Source organism: Larimichthys crocea, chromosome VI, assembly GCF_000972845.2.
Source record: "Larimichthys crocea isolate SSNF chromosome VI, L_crocea_2.0, whole genome shotgun sequence".
NCBI classification, from domain to species: Eukaryota; Metazoa; Chordata; class Actinopteri; family Sciaenidae; genus Larimichthys; species Larimichthys crocea.
Window position 1 is genome coordinate 24,316,224 of NC_040016.1, and position 22,163 is coordinate 24,338,386.

The 22,163-nt window shown below is 42.9% G+C and overlaps 1 protein-coding gene across 3 annotated transcripts; it reads right to left on the reverse strand.

The window, feature by feature from the left end:
* Positions 1–8,365: 8,365 nt before the first annotated feature.
* usp48 (ubiquitin specific peptidase 48) lies at positions 8,366–20,473 on the reverse strand. Of its 3 annotated transcripts, none has more exons than XM_027279591.1 (28): positions 20,302–20,472; positions 19,746–19,883; positions 19,203–19,323; positions 18,873–19,014; positions 18,464–18,591; positions 18,142–18,266; positions 16,994–17,102; positions 15,938–16,071; positions 15,664–15,749; positions 15,263–15,442; positions 14,858–14,995; positions 14,540–14,689; positions 14,079–14,279; positions 13,703–13,814; positions 13,229–13,371; positions 12,432–12,506; positions 12,175–12,299; positions 11,888–12,010; positions 11,599–11,660; positions 11,282–11,392; positions 10,840–10,970; positions 10,460–10,566; positions 10,268–10,375; positions 9,856–10,038; positions 9,628–9,753; positions 9,483–9,531; positions 9,370–9,396; positions 8,366–9,105 (listed from the first exon to the last, which is right to left on the reverse strand). In XM_027279591.1, the coding sequence occupies exons 2-28, from the start codon at positions 19,877–19,879 to the stop codon at positions 9,083–9,085; spliced, it is 3,153 nt and encodes a 1,050-aa protein (XP_027135392.1). In that variant the 5' UTR covers positions 19,880–19,883; positions 20,302–20,472; the 3' UTR covers positions 8,366–9,082. The 3 variants fall into 3 exon arrangements, 2 of the variants coding, with proteins under 2 accessions (XP_027135392.1, XP_027135394.1); XM_027279593.1 differs by lacking the exon at positions 20,302–20,472 and adding an exon at positions 20,003–20,269; XR_003462479.1 differs by lacking the exons at positions 8,366–9,105; positions 9,370–9,396; positions 9,483–9,531; positions 9,628–9,753; positions 9,856–10,038 and having other exon boundaries at positions 10,341–10,375; positions 10,840–10,965; positions 20,302–20,473.
* Positions 20,474–22,163: the final 1,690 nt, after the last annotated feature.

Below are 22,163 nucleotides of genomic sequence, written 5' to 3' on the forward strand. Positions count from 1 at the left end.
CTTTCATGGTAGGTAAAAGCTTTGCAGTCATTTGCTCTGTGTTTTCTCAGCTTTTCAAAGGAAACAGTGAGAAGGAAAGATTATTCATGTTAACTTGCTGAATATGACTGAAGCTTAGCACTATTTCTGTACTGTTTTGTGTATTGTGTATCGTGTTGGAGGGGGTACCATCTCTCTTGCTAAATAACTTTAGCAGGTTACATTTCCAATAAGCAGGAGGTAGATCATTTGAGTTCTAACTGCGCTCACACAAGTCTTCTGTTTCTCTCGTTCATTCTTCTCCTCCCTCTGCTAGCTTTCTGACTCGTTTGCCCCTTGCGTCTCTCTTCTACCTTTTTCCTCTCTCCACCTGACTCTTGTTTCACGCCTGGACAGCAGACTGTTTCTCCTCCTGATCATCCACCTTCCCTTACCAGTCTATCGTACAGGGGTGGACCAGCAGATAGTAGCAGGAAGAATTGCTACTTTCTGCTGGTCCACTCCTGTACAACAGACCGGTAATTCTTCATCTTCATCGTGTTCTCTTTATTCCTCATTCTTTACTGTTCTTCCTTCATCCTAGCCCACTCCTGCCTTCTCTTTGTAGTTCTGGACAATGGACACGACCATCTTCATTGTCTCTTCCAGGTCCTCCTCATTACCTGGGTTGTGCACCGTGCAGGTGTGTCAGTCCTTGGTTTGGGTATCATTGTTACACACCTGAGGCTCATCTTCAATTAAGCTCCTGCTGAAATACAGCGGTTCTCCATTCACTCTTCGGCAGATCTTCACAGTTTCCCCCGTGGTAACTTATCAGGCTCCCCTTCGATTTGACTTGTACTTCCAGTGTTTTTGATACTCCTTGTGCTTTACTGGTCTTTCTGTGTTTTTTTCCGTGTTCCTGCCTTGTTTTTTGACCTGAGCTCCCTGTGCTACAGATCACTACCCCTGCTCCGCAGCTGCCACTGGGACCCGCTCCTCTCCGGACCTGCTCCTCTTCCGGACCCACACCCCACCGTCGTCCTCTCCCCCCTTTTTGTGTCTCCCTGAATAAACACATCACCACTTGTCACTCAGCGTCCGCCTCTTGGACCAATTTACCACCTGTCGTCACAGAAGATCTAGCCACAATGGACCATGCGGACCGCTGATGCTCTTACACACCGTTACAGCCAAGCTTACACACGTGGACAAAATTGTTGGGTACCTTCGTTTAAGTGAAAGAAAAAACCACAATGATCACAGAAATAACCAATCTGTAAAAGTGAAAGTGAAAAAAAAAAATTCTATGAAATTTAACCAATGAAAGTTCAGACATTGCTTTTCACCATGCTCAACAGAATTAGTAAAAAAATAAACATGAAACAGGCTGGACAAAAATGATGAGTACCCATAAACAATATTTGTGCACACTGGGGCAATCACTGCAATCAAACGTTTCTTGAACTGGTCAATGAGACTTTGCACCTCTCAGTAGGTATTTTGGCCCAGCCTCCTGCGAAAACTGCCCAGTTGGCCAGGCTGCCTTGCGATTGTCCAGTCCTCCTTCCTTCCTCCTCCGTCTTCGTGCCTCCTTCCTTGCCTTCGTCATTTCTTCTCCCCCTTTCTTCGTCTCATCCTTTGCATTTTTTCCCTTCCTTCTGGTCGTTTATTTCCTGCTTCCTTGTCGTTTTTTCCTTCTCCTTTTATAATCCTTCCTTCTTGTCGTTTTTCTTCTTTCCTTTTATACTCCTTCCTTCCCTTGTCGTTTTTTCCTTCCTCTTATAACTCCTTCTTCCCTTGTCGTTTTGCTTCCTTCCTTTTTTATAACTCCTTCCTTTGTTGTTTTTTTCCTTCCTTCCTTCCTTCGTCCTTCCTTCGTTTTTTTTCCTTCCTTCCTTTTCTTCCTTCCTTTTGTCGTTTTTTTTTTCCTTTCCTTCCTTCCTTCCTTTCCTTCCTTCCTTCCTTCCTTCCTTCCTTCCTCGTTTTCTCGTTTTTTTCCTTCCTTCTGTCGTTTCTTTCCTTCCTTCCTTTCTTCCCTTGTTTTTTTCTTCCTTCCTTTCTTCCCTTGTTTTTTTTCCTTCATTCTTTCGTCGTTTTTTTCCCGTCCTTTCTTTCTTCTCTCATTTTTAAATAAATAAAGAACGTAACAGCATCATTACTGTCATTATCTCTACATTCAGTTCAATAAGGCATTTCAATAAATGACAAAAAAAGGATGTAGCATCAGTCACCTTCCATTTTGGTTAATGCAGGCATTTATTGAATCTCATTGATCCACAAATACCTGAATAGCTAAAGAGTCTGTTAAAGTATCTGTTGAAGTGAGTGACACGACAATTTTCCTACGTTTTCTAGCTATAAATGATTTCTGTAGCTTGACATTTGCAGCTACAATCGCAGTTTACAAATTTATTTTTAGACAAATGTTCCTCTCCCTCTCACTCTGGTGATGACACCACTCACTCTCGAAAATTCTCGACATACACACCCATTCATTTTTTCGGCGTGGTTTTTGGCGATTTTTGGCAAAACCGTTTGCCGGAACTCTTAGAAAAGTCATAGCATGCGATCCCAGCTGAGCCACACGTTTTGATACCTTGTGTTTGTGAGTGGTTGGGACAAAAACTCTGGAGGAGAAGTGAGCCAAAAAACGGCGTAAGAATATACGCGAAGAAGCGTGGTGGATAACATATCGTGTGCGCTTTCAGGCACACTCAATGACAGGACTAGTAGACACACCAGGACCCAGCTCCGCCACAAGCTTTAAAACGTATCATCTGTTATCTGCTCGTTATCCCGCTTTCATCTAATATTGTTGCTAATTAACACTTTTTTGAACCTTAAGCTTCACACTGAACTTTCAGCTGTACACATGGTCTTCACAGCAGGTTGGATTTAACATTTGAGCTCAGTCGCTGTGTGTGATTAATCATTAATTACTGTTTCACTGTTTCAAAAGTGGTACAAATTTTTACCTCTATAGAATTTTAAATGTTATGGCTAAGAGAAAAACAAAAATAACAGAGTAGACACACACACACACACCACACACCACACACCACCAATACATATATATATAATAGATATATATAATTTTATATATCCTATATATATAGATATATATAGTGAGAGGTGTGTGTTGTGTGTGTGTGTGTGTGTTGTGTGTGATATATTGTTGCCTGTAATGACACGTTAGGCTCTTATCAGAACCCTCATGTCACATCATACATGTTCAGGATTTCTGGTTATTATAGACACATATTAAATGTTAAATATAAATATTCAATTATTAATCACAGTAACAGTGTTACACACATTAGAGCTGTAAAACACTCAGAATTAGAAAAATACATTTTTACGTTGGTTGGGTGCGTACATAAGGAGGTTGCTAAAATTTTATCATCACTTTAAAAGTTACATACGTTGTTTTTGGTGCCTGTTTGTTTCCCAGATATATTAGTGTGTGTGTGAATGGGTGTATAAGAGACATTAACTTGAAGAACTTTGTAGAAAGGCGCTTTATGAAGTTCAGTCCATTTCCTTGTATTAGTTTACGGGCAGATCTGCCTTATCCAATATGGCGGACCCGTTGACGTATCGCGACCAACGACCAACCCGCTCAATGCAGCGTCTATGTATATATGTCTATGATGTTAATGCTAACATGCTAATGTTAATTGCTAGCGCGTCAGTGCTAACATGCTAATGCTAACATGTTAATGCTAACATGCTCATGTTAATTGCTAGCGCATGAGCGCTAACATGTTAATGCTAACATGTTAATATTAACAAGCTAACATGCTAATGTTAATTGCTAGCACATCAGCGCTAACATGCCAATGTTAACATGCTAATGTTAACATGCTAATGTTAATTGTTAATGCATCAGCGATAACATGCTAATGTTAATATGCTATTGCTAACATGCTAATGTTAATTGCTAGCGCATCAGCAGTAACATGCTAATGTTAACATGCTATTGCTAACATGCTAATGTTAATTACTAGTGCCTCAGCAGTAACATGTTAATGTTAACATGCTAATGTTAACATGCTAATGTTAATATGCTAATAGTAATTGCTAGCGCGTCAGCACATCAGCGCTAACATGCTAATGTTAATTGCTAGCGCATCGGCGCTAACATGCTAACGTTAAAATGCTAATGTTAACATGTTAATGCTAACATGCTAATGTTAATTGCTAACGCATCAGCTCTAACAATGTTAATGCTAACATGCTAATGATAACATGTTAATGTTAATTGCTAGCGCATCACCACTAACATGCTAATGTTAACATGCTAATGGTAATTGCTAGCGCGTTAAGGACAAACAACAACAAAACATCATCCAGTAAGGGTCCTTAGGCAAGACCCCTCATGATATATCAGCCTACCTCAGGATAAGTGAACACATAACTGATAGAGTCATACCGGCTCAGACGTCGCCCGGGTCAACAAGGTCTGCGTCAGTTGCTAGGGGACCAGGGCAAACTGATGAGAAATGGGCTACTGGAACAAAACACCGATGGACGAGGGCATAAAATACGGAGTTGCTGGAATGCTACTATTCAAGAAATCCCAGAGAGAGGGGATACATGCAGCGGATGTGGGACCATTGGATACTTCGAAACCCACAATCAAGGCTAACAGAGAAACAGCTATTAGCCCAGTGTTCCAACATCCGTAATCGAAATCTACTATCACAACTAGAGATTAATAAAATACAACAACGATGCTACGGCAAGGGGGAGCCAGGACAACAGGTCAGCGGGGAGATGTCATCATCATCCCCACAACCAGAGATTGGGTACCAAGCCCCAACAGTTACCAACAGCCTTAACACAAGAGCTGCGAAGGAAGATCGTGACCCAACTGGAAACCTGGAGCCCCCGACGAATACTGAAGCTGAGTTGCCAAGTACCTTCAGAAGACCTATAGTGGATGTGAATGCTGCTCTGAAGACAATCTCCACAAGAACCATCACTGAGACCAACAAGCTGATACACAGTACAGCAACAGTAATCATGGAGATGCTTGGATACAAGGTGGGCTTGGGATATAACTAACAGTACCCACCACAGAAGAGACGATTAGAGCCCAAGATAAAGGCAGCACGGAGAGAAGTTAGCTAGCTAGCTAGCTGAACTGCAGAAAGGAGAATAAAGGGGCACCCAGGAAGCACAACTCACTCTTCATACCAGAGGCACTCGAAGCTGCCAAACAGAGACTAACAGCTCTGGCCACCCGGTTGAAGAGATACACCAACGAGGGAGAGGCTAATAGAATAAACAAGTTGTTCTCCACTGAACCAGCTAAGGTGTACTCTCAATGGCAGGAAAACAACAACCGGTCAGACCCACCAAGAGCTGAGGTGGAAAAATACTGGAAAGACATATGGGAAAGAGAGGCATCACATAACACCAATGCCCAATGGTTAGTGGACCTAAGAGTTGACCACAGCAACCTCCCAGAACAAGAACCAGTAACCATCTCAATGGCAGACATCCAAGAAAGAGTGTCAAAGATGAAGAGCTGGACAGCACCAGGCATGATCCATACGTACTGGCTGAAGAAGCTAACTGCACTCCATGAACGCCTAGCAGCACAGATGAACCAGCTGCTCAGGGATGGGACCCACCCAGAGTGGCTAACCCAAGGCAGGACAGTCCTAATCATGAAGGACCCCCAGAAAGGACCCATCTCATCCAACTACCGGCCAATCACCTGTCTCTGCACAACGTGGAAGGCCCTGTCAGGCATCATTGCGGCAAAAATGAGTAAGCATGTGGCTCAATACATGAGGACAGAGGGTGTCACTCCCTGTACAGATTTGTAAAGCCCTCTGAGGCAAATGTACTTTGTGACTTTGGGCTATACAAATAAAATTGATTTGATTTGATGAGTGAGGAATTGGCAGTGACGCCAGGGGAGCCAAGCACCAGCTACTGGTTGATAGTACAGTCGCCTGAGACTGTAAGAAGAGACAGACCAACCTGTGCACCTGCTGGATAGACTACAAGAAAGCCTACGACTCAATACCGCACACATGGATACAACCCTAGAGGCCAGTTCAAAGCCCATTGCCCAAGTCAACATTAAGTGCGGCATATACCAAGGAGATGCGCTATCACCACTGCTGTTCTGCATAGGCCTGAACCCCCCCAGTCAGATCATCACGAAGAGCAGGTACGGGTACCGATTCCGTAGTGGGGCAACAATCAGCCACCTGCTCTACATGGATGACATCAAGCTGTATGCCAGGAATGAGCGAGAAATAGACTCACTGATCCACACCACCAGGATCTACAGCGATGACATAGGGATGTCATTCGGATTGGACAAGTGTGGCCGGATGGTCTCAAAGAGAGGCAAGATGATCCGGACTGAGGGGATTGACCTACCAGAGGGCAACATAGGTGATATCCAAGACAGCTACAAGTACCTTGGCATCCCACAGGCTAATGGAAACCATGAAGAGGCCACAAGGAAGTCAACCACAGCCAAATACCTCCAGAGAGTAAGGCAGGTCCTGAAAAGCCAGATGAATGGTAAGAACAAGGTCCAAGCCATCAACATGTACACACTACCAGTCATCAGATACCCCGCCGGCATCATAAACTGGCCAAAGGAGGAGATAGAAGCCACAGATATCAAGACTAGAAAGCTCCTCACCATGCATGGAGGGTTCCACCCCAAGTCCAGCACCCTGAGGCTATACACTAAGCGGAAAGAGGGAGAGAGGAAGTGGCTGATATCAAGAAATCCTACCAGTGGCTAGATAATGCAGGACTGACAGACAGCACAGAGGCACTAATCATGGCAGCACAGGAACAGGCCATAAGCACAAGAGCCATAGAGGCCAAGATCTACCAGAGTAGATCAGACCCAAGATGCAGATGCAGACTGTGTAAAGAAGCCCCTGAGACAGTCCAGCACATAGTAGCAGGGTGTAAGATGCTAGCCGGATCAGCGTACATGGAGAGGCACAACCAAGTGGCTGGGATAGTATACAGGAACATCTGCAACCAGTATGGAATAGAAGTACCTAAATCCCGATGGGCCATACCACATAAGGTGGCTAAAAACAACAGGGCCATGGTTCTGTGGGACTTCAGCTTCCAGACTGACAAACAGGTCCTGGCTACCCAACCAGACATAGTGGTGATGGACAAAGAGCAGAAGAGGGTACTGGTGATAGATGTGGCGATCCCAGCTGACGCCAACATCAGGAAGAAGGAACATGAGAAACTCGAGAAGTATCAAGGGTTGAAATAGCAGCTGGAACGGATGTGGAAGGTCAAGGGTTGCGTGGTCCCCGTGGTAGTGGGGGCACTTGGGGGCATAACCCCCAAACTGGGAGAGTGGCTCCAGCAAATCCCAGGAACAAACATCTGAGGCCTCAGTCCAGAAGAGTGCAGTCCAGGAACATGAAGATACTGCGCAGAACCCCAAACTCCCAGGCCTCTGGTAGAGGACCCGAGCTTTGAAATTATATATATAATGATATATATAATAATATATATATATATATATATATATATAAATATATATATATAATATATATATTTATATTAGCCAGGATCTAAAGTCCCACAGAACCTTAGCCCTGTTATTCTCAACCACCTTCTGTGGTATGGCCCATCGGGATTTAGGTACTTCTATTCCATACTGGTTGCAGATGTTCCTGTATACTATCCCAGCGACTTGGTTGTGCCTCTCCATGTACGCTGATCCAGCCAGCATCTTACACCCTGCTACTATGTGCTGGACTGTCATATAGATATATAATTACCTTATCTGAATTCTAGCACATTCAACTAAGTGATCTAACTATACATTTTACAGTAATGACAGTAATGATTACAGTATTCCTCCATACATGAAATTATGAATGTACATATCTAAATAAACAATATTCTAAAGATTTTGTGCAAATAATTCTCAATTCTCATTGTCTCTTACAGCCATAATTAAGGAGAGTGCTGCATAGTATGTACACTTGATGAATGAATATGACAACTATGTCATCCACTATATCTATTTTTGATAAGCAAACCAACCTATAATGTAATAACTTATTACATGTCATGTAATAAATAAGTTATTACATTACATGAAATATGAAGTTATCAGTATCGGCCATGAGAAGCAGAAATTTATCGGTTATCAATATCAGTTGAATTTTTTCATATCGTGCATCACTAAACTTATTACATTATTGACGTTATTACATTATTGGTTGCTACACAGCCCAATACATGGACACTAGTTTCAACACTGGAGGAAACACTTGAGGAGTACACTAAGAATCATTTCAAGAGGTGCCACAGACTTACTCTGATAAACACTGAGCCACCAACACCAATCTGTTAAAGTCAGAATTCAAAGTGTGTGAGGACAGGGTGCTTTGAAAATAACTTTATTGTCCATAAGAAAACAGTGAAAAGAACAGGACATATCACTGCTTGCATTCTCTTGCGAACTTCCAACTCTCAAGGTTTGCACTGCTGAAACTCCTGCAGGAAATCGGCCTCTATACATACCGTGTAGCTATGTATCTCTAAATGCCACATGGAGTATATGGATATACATTTGCTGTAGAGGTAATAAATGTTCTAACATTTAAGAGCAGTTATATTTGTAATACTTAACAATTACTCGTGCATTCTTTTGACAAACCTGAAAACTTTGCAGTGAGAACACAAGCTTCCACATAATGGAAAGAAAGAACATTGTCTTGAATTTTTCTTCTGCCATAATTTAAGTCAGAAACAAAGCCCATTTTCTTGAGTAACAGTAGAAGTTAACTGAAGCCAAGCCTCAGAGTAAAACTGACCCACCTAGCTTCCTCCACCTGTTCTTGTCAGTTCGGCAGAAGCACTACCACAGAGTCCTTCAGAATGATTAGGAAGTTTAAATATCAAACGCCAGCTAACCTTATGTAGAGAAAAACAGCGGCTTTGCAACAGAGTCACAGTTTTATCAAAGAAAGCCTACTCAAAACGTAAAAAAACAAATTAAAGCACTTATTTATATATGGACACTTGACAAATTCAAGCTTTTTTTAAAATTTCCATCGGTTATCTGTCCAATTCAAGCATAGCTACAGCACAGCTTTCCTCAGTGCCCGAGAAGCCCAGTGCCTGCAGAGAGGGACACAAATGATCGGATCACATCACACTTTCATCAACACAAATCTAAATTCATTTACAAAACAATCTGATAATGAATGGTCAAACATTTGGTCGACCTTCAGTGCTTCACAGTTTGGTGAGCTGCTGCTCACAGCTCATGTTTTTCACCAATCCAAACAGAACAGTGAGGTGGATTCAGTCTATTTATCAGCTTTCTGTAGATAATAGAATAATATGAATTAACATTCAGCGTTCACCATATTAAGTGCTCACCTTTAAATCCCTCTTCAGGCATCCTCACTGTGAAGGAAGGACTCAGCATGAGAAGACAGTATCATCACAATTGAGCTTTTTTACATCAACATGATGAAGACAACGCCACTTACCCTGATAGACATCATCCATTGCAGCGTAGTCTGCTATTGGCTCATCAGCCTGTAATGAAACAATGCAACGAATGTTTGGGATGGAGATGATCTAATGGGAGTCAACATTAAAGCTGCACAGGTGAAGCTTTCTCTGTTAAACTACCTTAAGACAGATGATGCTTTCAGGGATGACGCCCAGACTGCCCAGTGTGGCCGAGTCGTCTGTCAGATTCTTTCCATCGATGGAGAGATTCTGGTCGAACGGAGCCACGGAGAAGGCGTGCATAATCTACAGAGTCAGAAGCACAGCAGTAGTCATTCTATCCATCCGCAACATGTGGCAAACTTGTTTTTCATGTTCCTTTTTAAAGCCTCAGGCTTGTATCTGTACCTGGATTTTCAGCTCTTTAAGTGTCTGGTTAGCTGAAACAATGAGTGCTTTCTCTCCTCTGAGCTTCCTGTGCCGGGTGCTTCTTCTGATTCCACCTAGTTTGGTCACGTTGGTCACAGGAGGAGCAGCTGCTGATGCTGTGCTACTGTCACCCAACTTTAGCCGCTTTGCACCGTCTTCTGACTGAAAGAACATAATGTGATTATTAGCTATTAGAGCTGATAAGAGTTCTACTGCTTTTACGACCACAAACAAAGGAAACTGGTGAAAGAGAAAAAGACAGCTGCACTCAGAGAGCCAAGAAAAAGAGAAAAGCTTTTCCACAAGGAAACACAAGCAGTCATGTGATTTTTTTTAGGTCAGTAGATACTGTGTGTGTGTGGCAGTGGCTCCACCCTGCTGATGGACTTACTTGACTGAAGTCAGGATCTCTCTCTCCCTCTTCCTTTGGATGCTCTTCCTTCTCCTCCTCTGCCTCAGAGCTGCTGGCGTTCATTTCCGGAGCTGCCTCCTTTATCATCTGTGCAGGGGACAAACGTGGAAACAGAAACTTAGTCACATATTAGCCAAAAAAAAAGACAAGCCATTATCTTTTTTGTCATACCCTCTTGTCTTCAATGACTTTGCGGATGTAGATGGTTGCCTGGGTGTACTCTCTGAGGTCCCTCTGCTGCTGGAAAAGGAAGCTCTCTCTGCACTCCCAACACAGATCTGAACACAAACACTCCATATCAATATCAAATCAATTAGAAGCCAAAAAAGGCCAAAGCAGCACTCAAAATGTTTCCAGTATCAAAGTGTTCCTATAATTTAAATGCTCAGATCCTTTTACATAATCCACCTCATCCAGCTCAGGATATGTTTTATTCACTGTCAAACAGACTCACAGCAGAGAGTGTTTGAAAAAGTATTTCTTTGAGGAGGTGAAAAAAGTGCATTACAATAAGCATTCTGAAATGGAGCCATGGACATGTGAGCTCTTACGAGGCTGCGTTGTGTACTCAGTGGTGGGACCGGTGGACGTGGCCTGGTTGAAGCAGTGGATGGAGATTGGCTGGTCTACGATGAAGAGCCTGCTGATCACGTCCCATTCGCTGGGCCAGAGCAGAGCTATACTGTGCAGGACAAACAGCACAACATGAGACGACAGCAGTGTCCACTGTGAGGAACACATCAGCTGGTTCTTCACATAACCTGCCCAGTTCAAGTAAAAGCTGCACGTCTTCGTTTCATTCAGATTGTATTCTGTAAAGAATCAGCCATGAGCTGGTCACACAATGGCCGAGTTCTACTTGTTGTTTAGATCAGAGGGTGAATAAATGAATGAAGCATGAGTATCAGAGAGTGGCTGCCTCACTGGGTTCTGGGATATGATGGACAGTCAACTTGAGGAAACAAAAGTTTCAATGAAATAAGCAGAACTCACTGTTGTGCATCTCCGTTAATGAGGGAGTCGTAGGTGAACATGAAGCCTCCATGGGGACAGAGCAGCAGAGTGTTGCCCACATTAGACACTGGAGAGGATTTAGTGGGTCTCCTACAAAACACAGGTCCACACAGGTGGGAGGTTGATTTTACTGACAGTCATATTCAACATCATTAGAGACTGTCCAGTTCGGAAATCAAACGGTTAAGCTCAACACAAACTCAAGACTATTACTAATGACACTTGATATTTATGCCAAACTCAGTCCAACTTTATTGTGACAATGACAGCAAACAGTCATTTAGAAACAAACATACCTGATGAACTTCCTCCACTCGTCCACAAAGAACAGAGGGACTATGTAAAGAACATCTGTGCCCTGCAGAGACAGACAGGATTCACCACAATCACTGCTTTCATCTTTATGTATGTATGTATGTATGTATGTATGTATGTATGTATGTATGTATGTGTGTATGTATGTAGTCTTTGTATGTGTCTGGCTCATTTGCTCTAATCTTCAGTCACTTACAATAAGCTAATGATTCCGCATCCATTATTTCAACATGTTACTGCTGTGAACAGGTTACTTGGCTTTGTGAGTACCTGAGGCCACTTGGTGAGTGTTGGCCGGTTCTTCTCATGGAAGAGGTTGAGCAGTTGGTTCTTCTGGTCCAGAGCCATCATCTTACTGACCGCCTCGTTGTCCTTTTCTTCCTGCTCTAATGTCTGGACAACAATGAAACACTTTTATTCACTCTATGATGTGTCACACACACACAAGCCTCTGGTGTGTGTTCCACCTTAACGGTTACAATTTTAATGAGGCTCAGAGATGTAAAAATGATGAACAAAAAAGAAGAAATGAAATGTGGTACTGGCTGCCCTCTCACCAGGCACTGCTGACATGGCTCTTGGTTCTGGGTGAATTCCGGGGCTTTGGGGAAGTACGCCCTCAGCTTGGTCCAGACTTCAGGTGATACCAGCTTCCGTTCAGTCTCTAGAATGCTCAGACCTCCTACAGCAGGAACACATTTAACAACCAACATTTGAAACTATGCCTGCATAATGTATTAACAATAAAAACATGCTTCTGCTTAATAATTGTATGACGTCAGGATCATTGTAGATGCAGCTCATGGGACAGTACCGTGACTGCAGACGATGTCTTCATTGAAGGTCTTCATCTCGTCCTCGTTGCCCTCTGAGAGCTCTGGGCCAGACTCTACGATCAAACAGTTCATAATGTTGACATTTATGAAACACCATACAGACCAACAAACACTGAATTTAAACAATTAAAAAAAAAAAATTGTTGGGCTAGCAGCATGGTTCTAGGGATGACAATGTCATGGACCACCTTGGTCCAGACTAAATCATCTCAAGAACAACTGCTGGGTGGATTGCCATGAAATTTGGTATCTGATATCTATGTTATATAAGTATATATAAGTTATTTGTCTTAGTTATCAGTGAGTTACAATGAGTAACATATCGTCGCTGTGGATAGTTTTAGCGGTCAAATCTGGTCATAAATGTACGTGTGTCTTTATATTAGCCGACCAACCTATAAGCACATCAAACCCACATGGGTACAAAGACATATTCATCCATTAGTGTGCAACCAAAACAGATTTATTAAAATACAACATGTGAAGCACTGCAGTTGTTGTGAGTTCATGCTTCCCCGTGTCATCAGACAAGAGGTGCAATGGAGATTTACAGATCAGGTGACGCTCACTGAATACTTTGAATCTGGCTAATCGAAAAGATAATTAGTCGAGAACCAAAATAATCATTAGTTGCAGCCTAAACATGATCATATTAACTTCAGTTGATATGACACTGATTCTACACAGAGTGACACAAAGTTCTGCTTCCAGTTTGGCTGACAGATGAAAAATAAAATGGCTGACACAGAAGGAGAAACAAACTAAGATCAATCACCTTTACTGTTGTTGCTGTGTGGTCCCTGTCCGTTGGTCTGCCCGTTGCTGTGTTTCGTTTCGTGTTCGTCTTCTTCCAGCTGATCCAACGCCAACTGCCTCCAGCTACGCAGAGATGCTTTGCCCACCCAGTAACCCTCACCACTGACACACACACACACACAGTGATAAATACCCATGATTATACAGAATAATGATTTGTATCCCTCCGTTAAGACTGAGATTTTCTGTTAATGAGGAACTGCTTCATTCTTCTTGTAAAACACTAATAAATTTCATCAATCTTTAGTCTTTTCAGACATGGAATATGGAACATTTCTGACCCACAACTCTTTGCTGCATGTCATATTCTCTCTCTCTCTCTCTCTCTCTCTCACAACAGACAATGACTGTTTATGTATCTCTTGTTTAACAAGTAGGGGTGTCTGATCTCAGAAGAGTATGCAAGACGTGCAGCTCAGCTGAGTGTGTTTACCTGAGCGTGCGTTTTACCAAGTTGGAGACCTCCTTGTAGTCTTCATTGAGTTGGTTCTTTAGCCGCAGCACCCTGCATCGCTGGCTAACACACTCTCTACACAGAGAGGAGCCTGAACAAACAAACAAGTGAAAGATAACCATGGTGGTTTAAGGATCAGTCAGGATTAGAAACACTTTGAGACAGTGAGCCGTGCTGGATAGAAAAGCCTGTGAATGCAGCAGAGTGTTTGATGATCTTCAGATTTTTTTACAACAGTAAACTGATCATTGGCAAAACTTCATCTGTGTAAATATTGAAGTGAAAGAATTAAAACATTCTCAGTTTTGCAGAAGCTCGTGGTCTGAGAGGAGACCACACCCTGTGTTTGACTAACCGTCCAGTCTTGGCCCTCCGCTGTAGCGCTCGTAGAGGAGCTGAGCAGCTTGGAGGGAAACTCTCTTGGACTCTGCCACCTTATCTGGATGCAGTTTGCCGTGAGAACACAAAAAGAGTGAGTTGTCGATTTCTTTTGTGGCAGTTGAATCGTCGAGCCACTTCTTCAACCACTCCAGAGGGATAAACTCGTACGGCTCGCCTGAGGAGGGAAAGCATCGAGAGATATATTAAATCTAGGATTCTTCTGTCTGTATCATCTCTCTCATATCCACATTGAACTGACACTGGAAACTGTTCATATCATTCTAATACATAAAATCAAGACACGGTATTACTTAATATATTAAAAATTATCATTACTTTGAGTGTGTTTTAACTTAAAGTCACAACAAACATGTACACTCTCTTTAGTGCTTCTGTTAAGTGGACTGTGGGTGATCAGGGAAAGTTTTTACCGACCGTCTCTTGCAGGTAAAAGCTCGTAGAGCTCCTTCACCTCCTCATGCTTGGCTTTGCCCTTATCCACACTCTGTTTTCTCATGTCAGCCATCTCACTGCACCACTCCTCAAATTTATGGTTGTCTTGGTCCACCAACCTCTGAAGGAAGGCTGGCAGCCAGGACAGAGTAAAAAGAAACCATCAGACAAGGCGACATGGACCTGGCTGTATTTTTTTATGATTTAAACCCATTTCTCAGTACAAATCTGACTTTGTTCATACAAAGATAAGAGATTATTGCTGCCATCTTTGTTTTGAGTTAATATTGCGTCACTTACCTGGTACCTCGACGTTAGTTCTAGAGGAATCTGAGCTCTCTTCTTCCTGGACCTTATACACCAGCATGTAGGCGTTTCTGGAGCAGTGGTAGCCTTTACTGCACTTGGGCTTTCGTGTCTGGGACTTCACTGTCTCAGCTAAGAAGGAAGAGCAGCAACTTTGAGAAAGTGTTTACATTTACTGACATGCCCCTCAGGTGGGTGAAAGGTAAAATTCTTTGTTTTACTGAAGCATCGTCATCAGTGTGATGACACAATTCTAAAAATAATAATTTTAGCAGGCCTACAAAATGATGTTTTTTTAAAAAATATATCATTCTACAAACAATTATACAACTATAATATTTAAGTGTAACACTATGTAAGAAATATAGAACTATACCATGTTCACTTAGTACCACTCACCGATGTCCTCTTCAATGCCAAGTTGCAGCTTCTTGCCTTCCATCTTCTCTATTTCCTCATCATTGAATTTGTACCAGTCACCAGTACGAGCGTCCTTCACATGGGCAATGTAGTGGCCTGAATATGCACTGATGCCTCGGTGGATCAGAACGGCACTCAGTTCATAAACACACTTCTGGTCTGGAGAAACAGCCAATCCAAACACAGATATATCAAGACTTTATTTATAAAAAAGGCCTGTTTTGACACTGTTGACTATTAAAAATGTCTCTCCTTTACAAAATTCAAAAGGACTTAGTCTTGTCCTTTCACTGAGGAGAAAGATAAAAAGCAAACATGCTAGTTTGAAGTGAATCGATTAATCAAAAGTGCAGTGTGTGTGTGTTTCATGCTGCTAATACCTTGTTTTCCTTCCAAGAAAGGCCCCATGTCCAGCTGCTCTGGAAAACTGATGAAGGTGTTGAGCTTCTTCTTGTGGCCTGTTTGTCTGGAAAAGACGACAGTAGACAGTAAACACTGACGGAATCAGAGTTCATCCAGAGCTTGAACTAAAACAAACTGTCTGTTTGATTTTGGAATATTTAAACAGAGAAGATACTGTCTTGCCAAAGTGATATAGTCTAGAGTTTTGTGCTCTGCCATTTTTCCTCATAGCAGTACAAAGTGATGGCTGACCTATCAAAGACAAAGCGCATGAGCTGCAGGTTGAGGGTTGGAGGGAGGCTGTGCAGTCTTATCCTTCGGGTGGCGCTCTGTTTACTCTGACAGCTCTCACAGAAGTAGCGGTTCTCCCCATCCAGCTTTTCCTCCTGCAAGGTGGAGGGTACACAGCACGTCATTTTCAGATAGTGTTATTTCACTTTGGGACTAAAAATTATTCATTATTAGACATGTAGACTGATCCAAATGATACCTCAATCCTGAATCAAGACAGTTTTAGTCTTGTCAGTCTGGTCACGACAGAGTTGTTACTGAGCAAAGACACACGGTCAGGCCTGTGTGTGATTGTGGTTCAACTGTGGCTCACATTATTCCCATTTCTGCCACACTTAACATCACTTTATAACATAGAGCAGTCCAACATGAAGAACAGTTGCAGTATCATGTTGCATTTGTTTAGCAAAGCATTGATCCGGGGCTGAAGTGTTCTGCTGGATGTTCAAGTGTTCAGGCAATAGAGATGCGCTCTCCTTGCCTTTGTGCGACGGGGGCAGGTATTTGTAAAACTTTTGCAGTGATACATTTGTTTGCACAGTAACGTAGTTGCTTTTGACTGTCATCATCGTATTTAAATCCAGTTTCAGAATAGCATATGCACAGAGCAGTTTGTAGTGGATTTTGTTGCAGAGTTTCTGCAACTCTGACACATTGCTCGCTTTCACCACATTTCCTCCACCATCTTTCACACACACGTTGAGATTTTTTTTACGTTTTTTGCCCCTCACACATAGAAGCCTAAATTAAGAGCGTGACTGTATTTTGATTAATCACACAGCCCTACTGATCCTTCACTTGTTTATATCAACTATTTCCTTGCAATCATTTAAAACACAGTACTGCACTCTGTGGCGACACAGTTCAATATGTGAGTGCATATAGACTCATGTTCCTATGTGTCCTATGCTGCCATCTTAACCCTTTGTTGTGCTCCAAGTGTTGATACAGTTATCCCAAATATGATTTACTAGAGGACATGTCAGGACATCCAGTGTGGTAGGGAATGAAAGCTACCTTCAGGAACTCTGTGACACACTCGGTGAGGTTCTTGTGGCCCTGGATGTTCAGCTCCAGCTCGTAGAATCGGGACGGCAGTGCAGACGATCGTCCACACTGGTTGCAGCTGGAGAAAAACCAAACCAAGATAACTGCACGGAAAATTACTTTTTGTATGGTCAAACATTGTTCTGTCAAGAGAAGTTCCATTTTTTCTATCTTTATACACAGAATCATTCAAACGGTTCTCATAATAATCAAGTCAACCAAAGAACAGCTGGATGCCTCTGCATGATTCTGGGCCCAATCCAAAAACCAAACCTTCACCTTCACTGAACCAAGCCTTATAAAAATACCTGCTATCTAACTTGTACCATTAACATGACAACAAGACATCCATCGCCCTCAAGACTGTTAAATAAAAGGCTGTTAAACCTCATGTCACCTCTGACTGGCACCACATGTGATAGTAGTGTTACACAAGCACAGACAGAGTGACTTTTTAAAAAGTGTCCTTAAGAACGAAGAACAGCACGTCTACCCGAGCAACGGGAAAACCTCCCCTCTGCAAAAGCCTACCTGTTCCTGTGTTCCATATTATTACACTCTATGACACGACCACGTCAAATATATGACACTGTCTTGTTTTTATGTGAAACAAGGAAAGGCCAACCTATTTAATGGTCCCAGTTATGAGCCAAGGCCTGACACCTCACTCACAACCGAGGTTCAACTTGTGTTTTTAGGAGGCTGCCAAGGTGACAGAGTCAGGCTTCATTTATACTTTCTGTCCAACAAGTCATGGTACATTATGTAAAGAAGACAGGTTTGACATACAACCAGCACAATTTGTGCATTTGCAACAGATGTTGACACAGTAATCTGTAGACCTTTACCTGCCTGACAAACCAGCATTATCCTTTTTTCTTGTATTACAAATGGAACATATTGACCACCTTTTCAGTCTCTCCATACTTCTTTGTAACTAAAATGTCTTCATCAGCCTAAATATCACTCACCCCTTGTGATTTGTTCAGAAATGCGACAATAGTTAACTAAATCAAAATCAAAAATGAGTTCCGTTACGTCATGTATATGATGCCCGTTATAACAGACACTTGAGTCACCTGAGTATAGTGTGAGGTTTAAGTACTGACTGGACTTACACAGTAACGTAGGAGAACTGTCCACAGAACTGCCGCTGGATGACATTCTGCAGGTTGGTGCTCTTCTGCTTGGACAGTGTGTCTTCCAGTAGAGACAAGAACAGCTTTGAAAACTCCTGGGCATCCTGTAAATGAAACACATGAATTCAATGCACTGTAAAGGAACAGTGTTTAAAAAACCTAATCATTAATAAACATGCTGTCGCTGTGTTGATCCTGCTGTGTAATCCTGAAACTAATAATCAGTTAACCGTCTTGTTTATTAAACATTAAACATTTTAGAAATCCGGACAGTTAGTGTAGATTTCATGTAGTGATTTACCTGCTGCTGCCCTGTGTCCAGGCCCAGTGCTTTGACCAGCCCTGAGGGGTCGATGTACTTTCTGTTGCTGTTCTGCAGGAGTGCAAACAGATATTGCAGATGCTCGCAGATGGACTGGGGCTCGTAATCTGGAAAAGACAGTGTCGTCTCTCTGAGAGAATGAAATGCTTTCAAAATGCGATCAAAGTTTGGAGTTTGAATCTGCAGTGTCGCTCAAACACAAGCCAATGTGTAAGTCGGCCTTTACTTATGTCAAATAATAATCATGTGAAATTATTAGAAAACAACATCATGGTCACACTTAGTTATAACAAGATAAGAATTGTTGTTCTGTTAGTTTGTCTGTCTGCCAGCAAATCTGACTAAAACATGCTAACTGCAGTATTTAGTATTTAGTCTTCACTCATACCAGACTCGATATTGTGTTCCTGTGCTCGGGAATTGTGGCACTGATAGAGGCTTTTACGCAGCTCCAGGTTGTGGAACCACACTTGCAGGAATGTGTTGACGTAACATGTTGCACCCAGGTTGGTCAGGCCAACAAATGTGTTCTGGAAGAGAGAAAGAGAGAGAGAGAGAGAGAGAGAGAGGCTCAAACTGACTCTTTAGATATTAGTCCATCCCTTGCCTTGTGATAGCCCCAAGACTTCAGGAGTCCACCTACAACAGATGTGTGATCTGAGAAGGAAAGACAAGGGAGTAAACACTTTAAAGTATGTGCGGCTAGTAAAAGAAATACCTTGTCCCGACGCTCTGAGTTTGGGTCATCAATATTGTGGAAAGCATTCTCATCGATCTCCCCAAGCCACGCCTGTTCGCCAATACCCACAAGACAGTTGGGATTCCCTTTGCAGTTCCTCCTGCAAAACATAGTCATGATCATATGCCTTAGTGCTCCAATGCTGCATCTCTCCTTGTATGTGCACAAGTCTTTGAGCCTCTTCTGTGCAGTCAGCAGCTGCAGGACAACATTAAGTTTAGCAACCTTTTCATATGTGCTCCCTGCAGATTACCATCCTTTACATTACAGCTAGTTTGTGGTGCTCTGAACTGAAGAGTGGAGTGGATCTCCATGACCTTTCATACAAAGTCTGCAACTGCTCTGCATGTTATGAAGGCTTGTCCACAACAGGCAAAGGAAACAAATCAGACTTTTGACGCACAGCCCTCTGCGGAGCTGACCATTGAGTCCTCAGCTTTAAAATCAAATGTAACACTTGCTCTGGGCAGTTTTCCCTGACACACGACAGCAGTGTGTTGTTGGGAAACGTTAACATCGTACCTGCAGGTCCCTCTCTTGCAGGCCGGGAGGTTGACGCGATATGCTAGGTCGATGTGCTCCGGGCTGATGTCTTCAGGCTTCACCGTCTCCACCCAGCGCCAAGCCGCTTTCTCCAGCTGTAAGCGGGGCGCCATAGTCCTGCAGAGTGAGACACACGGGTGGAGAAAGGCGACAACACAAAGAGCAGCGTTCACCAGAGTGTTTTCAGGAGTGCTAACGTAGCCGGCTAACAGCTGCAGGTCATAGAGGCAACCTACCGTTAGCTGCTACGTAACCTAGCCCGCTAGTGTTAGCCTAGTCCTTCCTTCACTAACCCGCTGAGTTTAAAAAGTGAGCATCACAGCACACCTCGCAACACTGCACAGGGCAGTGACACACAGTAAACTACGACAGACAGTGTGTGTGTGTGCAGGTAACGCCAGGAGTCAGGACTACCCTCGTGCTAATGTTAGCCAGCTAGCTGGAGTGCGGCTAGCCCGCCCGGCAGCGTTAGCATGTGGTTCCCCTGCATTTCCCGGTGACGCTCACCGACACACTTTATTATATATATATATACCTTTCATGCGTGCAGCTGCTTCACCAGAAAATAGTGGATGTATTTTCACATTTTATTCACGGTTTATTTTAGATTTAGCGCCCTTACGTCAGTTAATAAATAAATTATTTCTCCGCTCAAAATCAGCACGACGTCAACAAGTGACGTAGGCGACGTCTCTTTGTTGTGACTGAGCGGACGTGTGAGAAGCCTTCAGAGGCCGCGCACAGCTGACACTTCAGTGCGGTGCTCTCTGTCACCCAACACATCCAATGAATAGATTCAGTGTGTGTGACTTGTCTTTAGTATGGAGGAGTTTAAAATATAATAAATCATAGATGAACACAGGAGTTCACGTTTGAATGGGTCATAATAAAAGCTGATGGTGTCAAGCTTCCCCTGAAGTAGACTGCTCTTGAGCAGGCCTGCAAGTGTTTATATGTAATATTTGTTACTATTTTACCCAACACATCTAATGAATAGATTCAGTGTGTGTGACCTGTCTTTAGTATGGAGGAGTTTAAAATATAATAAATCACAGATGAATACAGGAGTTCATGTTTGAATGGGTCATAATAAAAGCTGATGGTGTCAAGCTTCCCCTGAAGTAGACTGCTCTTGAGCAGGCCTGCGAGTGTTTATGTGTAATATTTGTTACTATTTTACCCAACACATCTCATGAATAGATTCAGTGTGAGGGTGACCTGTCTTTAGTGTGGAGGAGTTTAAAATATAACAAATCATAGATGATGAACACAGGAGTTCATGTTTGAATGGGTCATAATAAAAGCTGATGGTGTCAAGCTTCCCCTGAAGTAGACTGCTCTAGTCTGCAAGTGTTTATATGTAATATTTGTTACTATTTTTAACTTTTTAGAGATTTTTCCTCCACATGATATTACATTGATATTATAGTAAAACCTCTTGCAGAGAATTTGAAAAGAGAAGATGATGGCTTAACAAATTCTGCTTTGCGGGGTGCAAAAAGGTTTCGGCCTGCTTTTACATATGATGTGACCCAATATTAAATATCAAAGCAAACTCATAATATATGTATTTGGAAAATGTTTTGTTTACACCCTGGTCTGCTTTCACACATTGTCTATTTAAATGTCAATCTAATGATGTACTGTATATGGCCTGCTGGGTATATCTTTAGCTGATGATCAGCTTAGTTGTGCTATCAATACCCTTCTACTGAGGAGGAACATGTCTTCATGTGCTGCAGCCTTCCACATCCTCAGGCTGTTCAGACACCTGAAGTCAAGCATAACCAGGGGAACACTGAAACAGTTCCAGATTTTCAGTCGTAAATGTTGAAGCAAAAGTAGGAATATAGTATAGTAGTAGTAAATAGTAGTAAATGTTTGCACATTTTAAGCTTGTAACCACAGACACAACAGCCTCTGTGCAACAATGGTAAACTGTGACAAACAGAGAAACCATTAAACATACTTGTGCACAGCGCCGGTCCTGGCCACATTTGCGCCCTGGGCGAACCCCCCGCCCCCGAGGCGAACATTTTCTCGTGCGCCCCAACGGCCGCCCGTGCGCCCCTGGATGCGCCGTGCGCCCCGGGATGCGTGCGCCCCCATCGGTCTGTCCGACGCCCCCCTCTGCCTTCTCAACACCCCGCTCCCGGGGCGCCCGCTCCGCTAACTTAGTGAGCGGTATCGAAAATTACCGAGGTTTTTAGCTTTTTCGGGCGTTCGTGCGCCCCCCACGGAGAATGCGCCCTGGGCGGCCGCCCACATTGCCCATAGCTAGGACCGGCCCTGCTTGTGCACCTGGTCTGTCATAACTGCATCAGTATAAAGAGGTTCTGCCCGGAGAGCTAATGGTAATTTGATTAAGTAATCATTATCATAGGCTTGCTGACTGCA

Excerpts from the sequence above, each read along its gene's own strand:
- usp48 (XM_027279591.1), bottom strand. The coding sequence starts at position 19,879 with ATGGCGCCCCGCTTACAGCTGGAGAAAGCGGCTTGGCGCTGGGTGGAG. Across the intron at positions 18,592-18,872 it reads GGAACACAATATCGAGTCTG|ATTACGAGCCCCAGTCCATC; the intron begins GTATGAGTGAAG and ends TGTCTTTTCCAG. Across the intron at positions 15,750-15,937 it reads ATGCGCTTTGTCTTTGATAG|ACAAACAGGCCACAAGAAGA; the intron begins GTCAGCCATCAC and ends CGTCTTTTCCAG.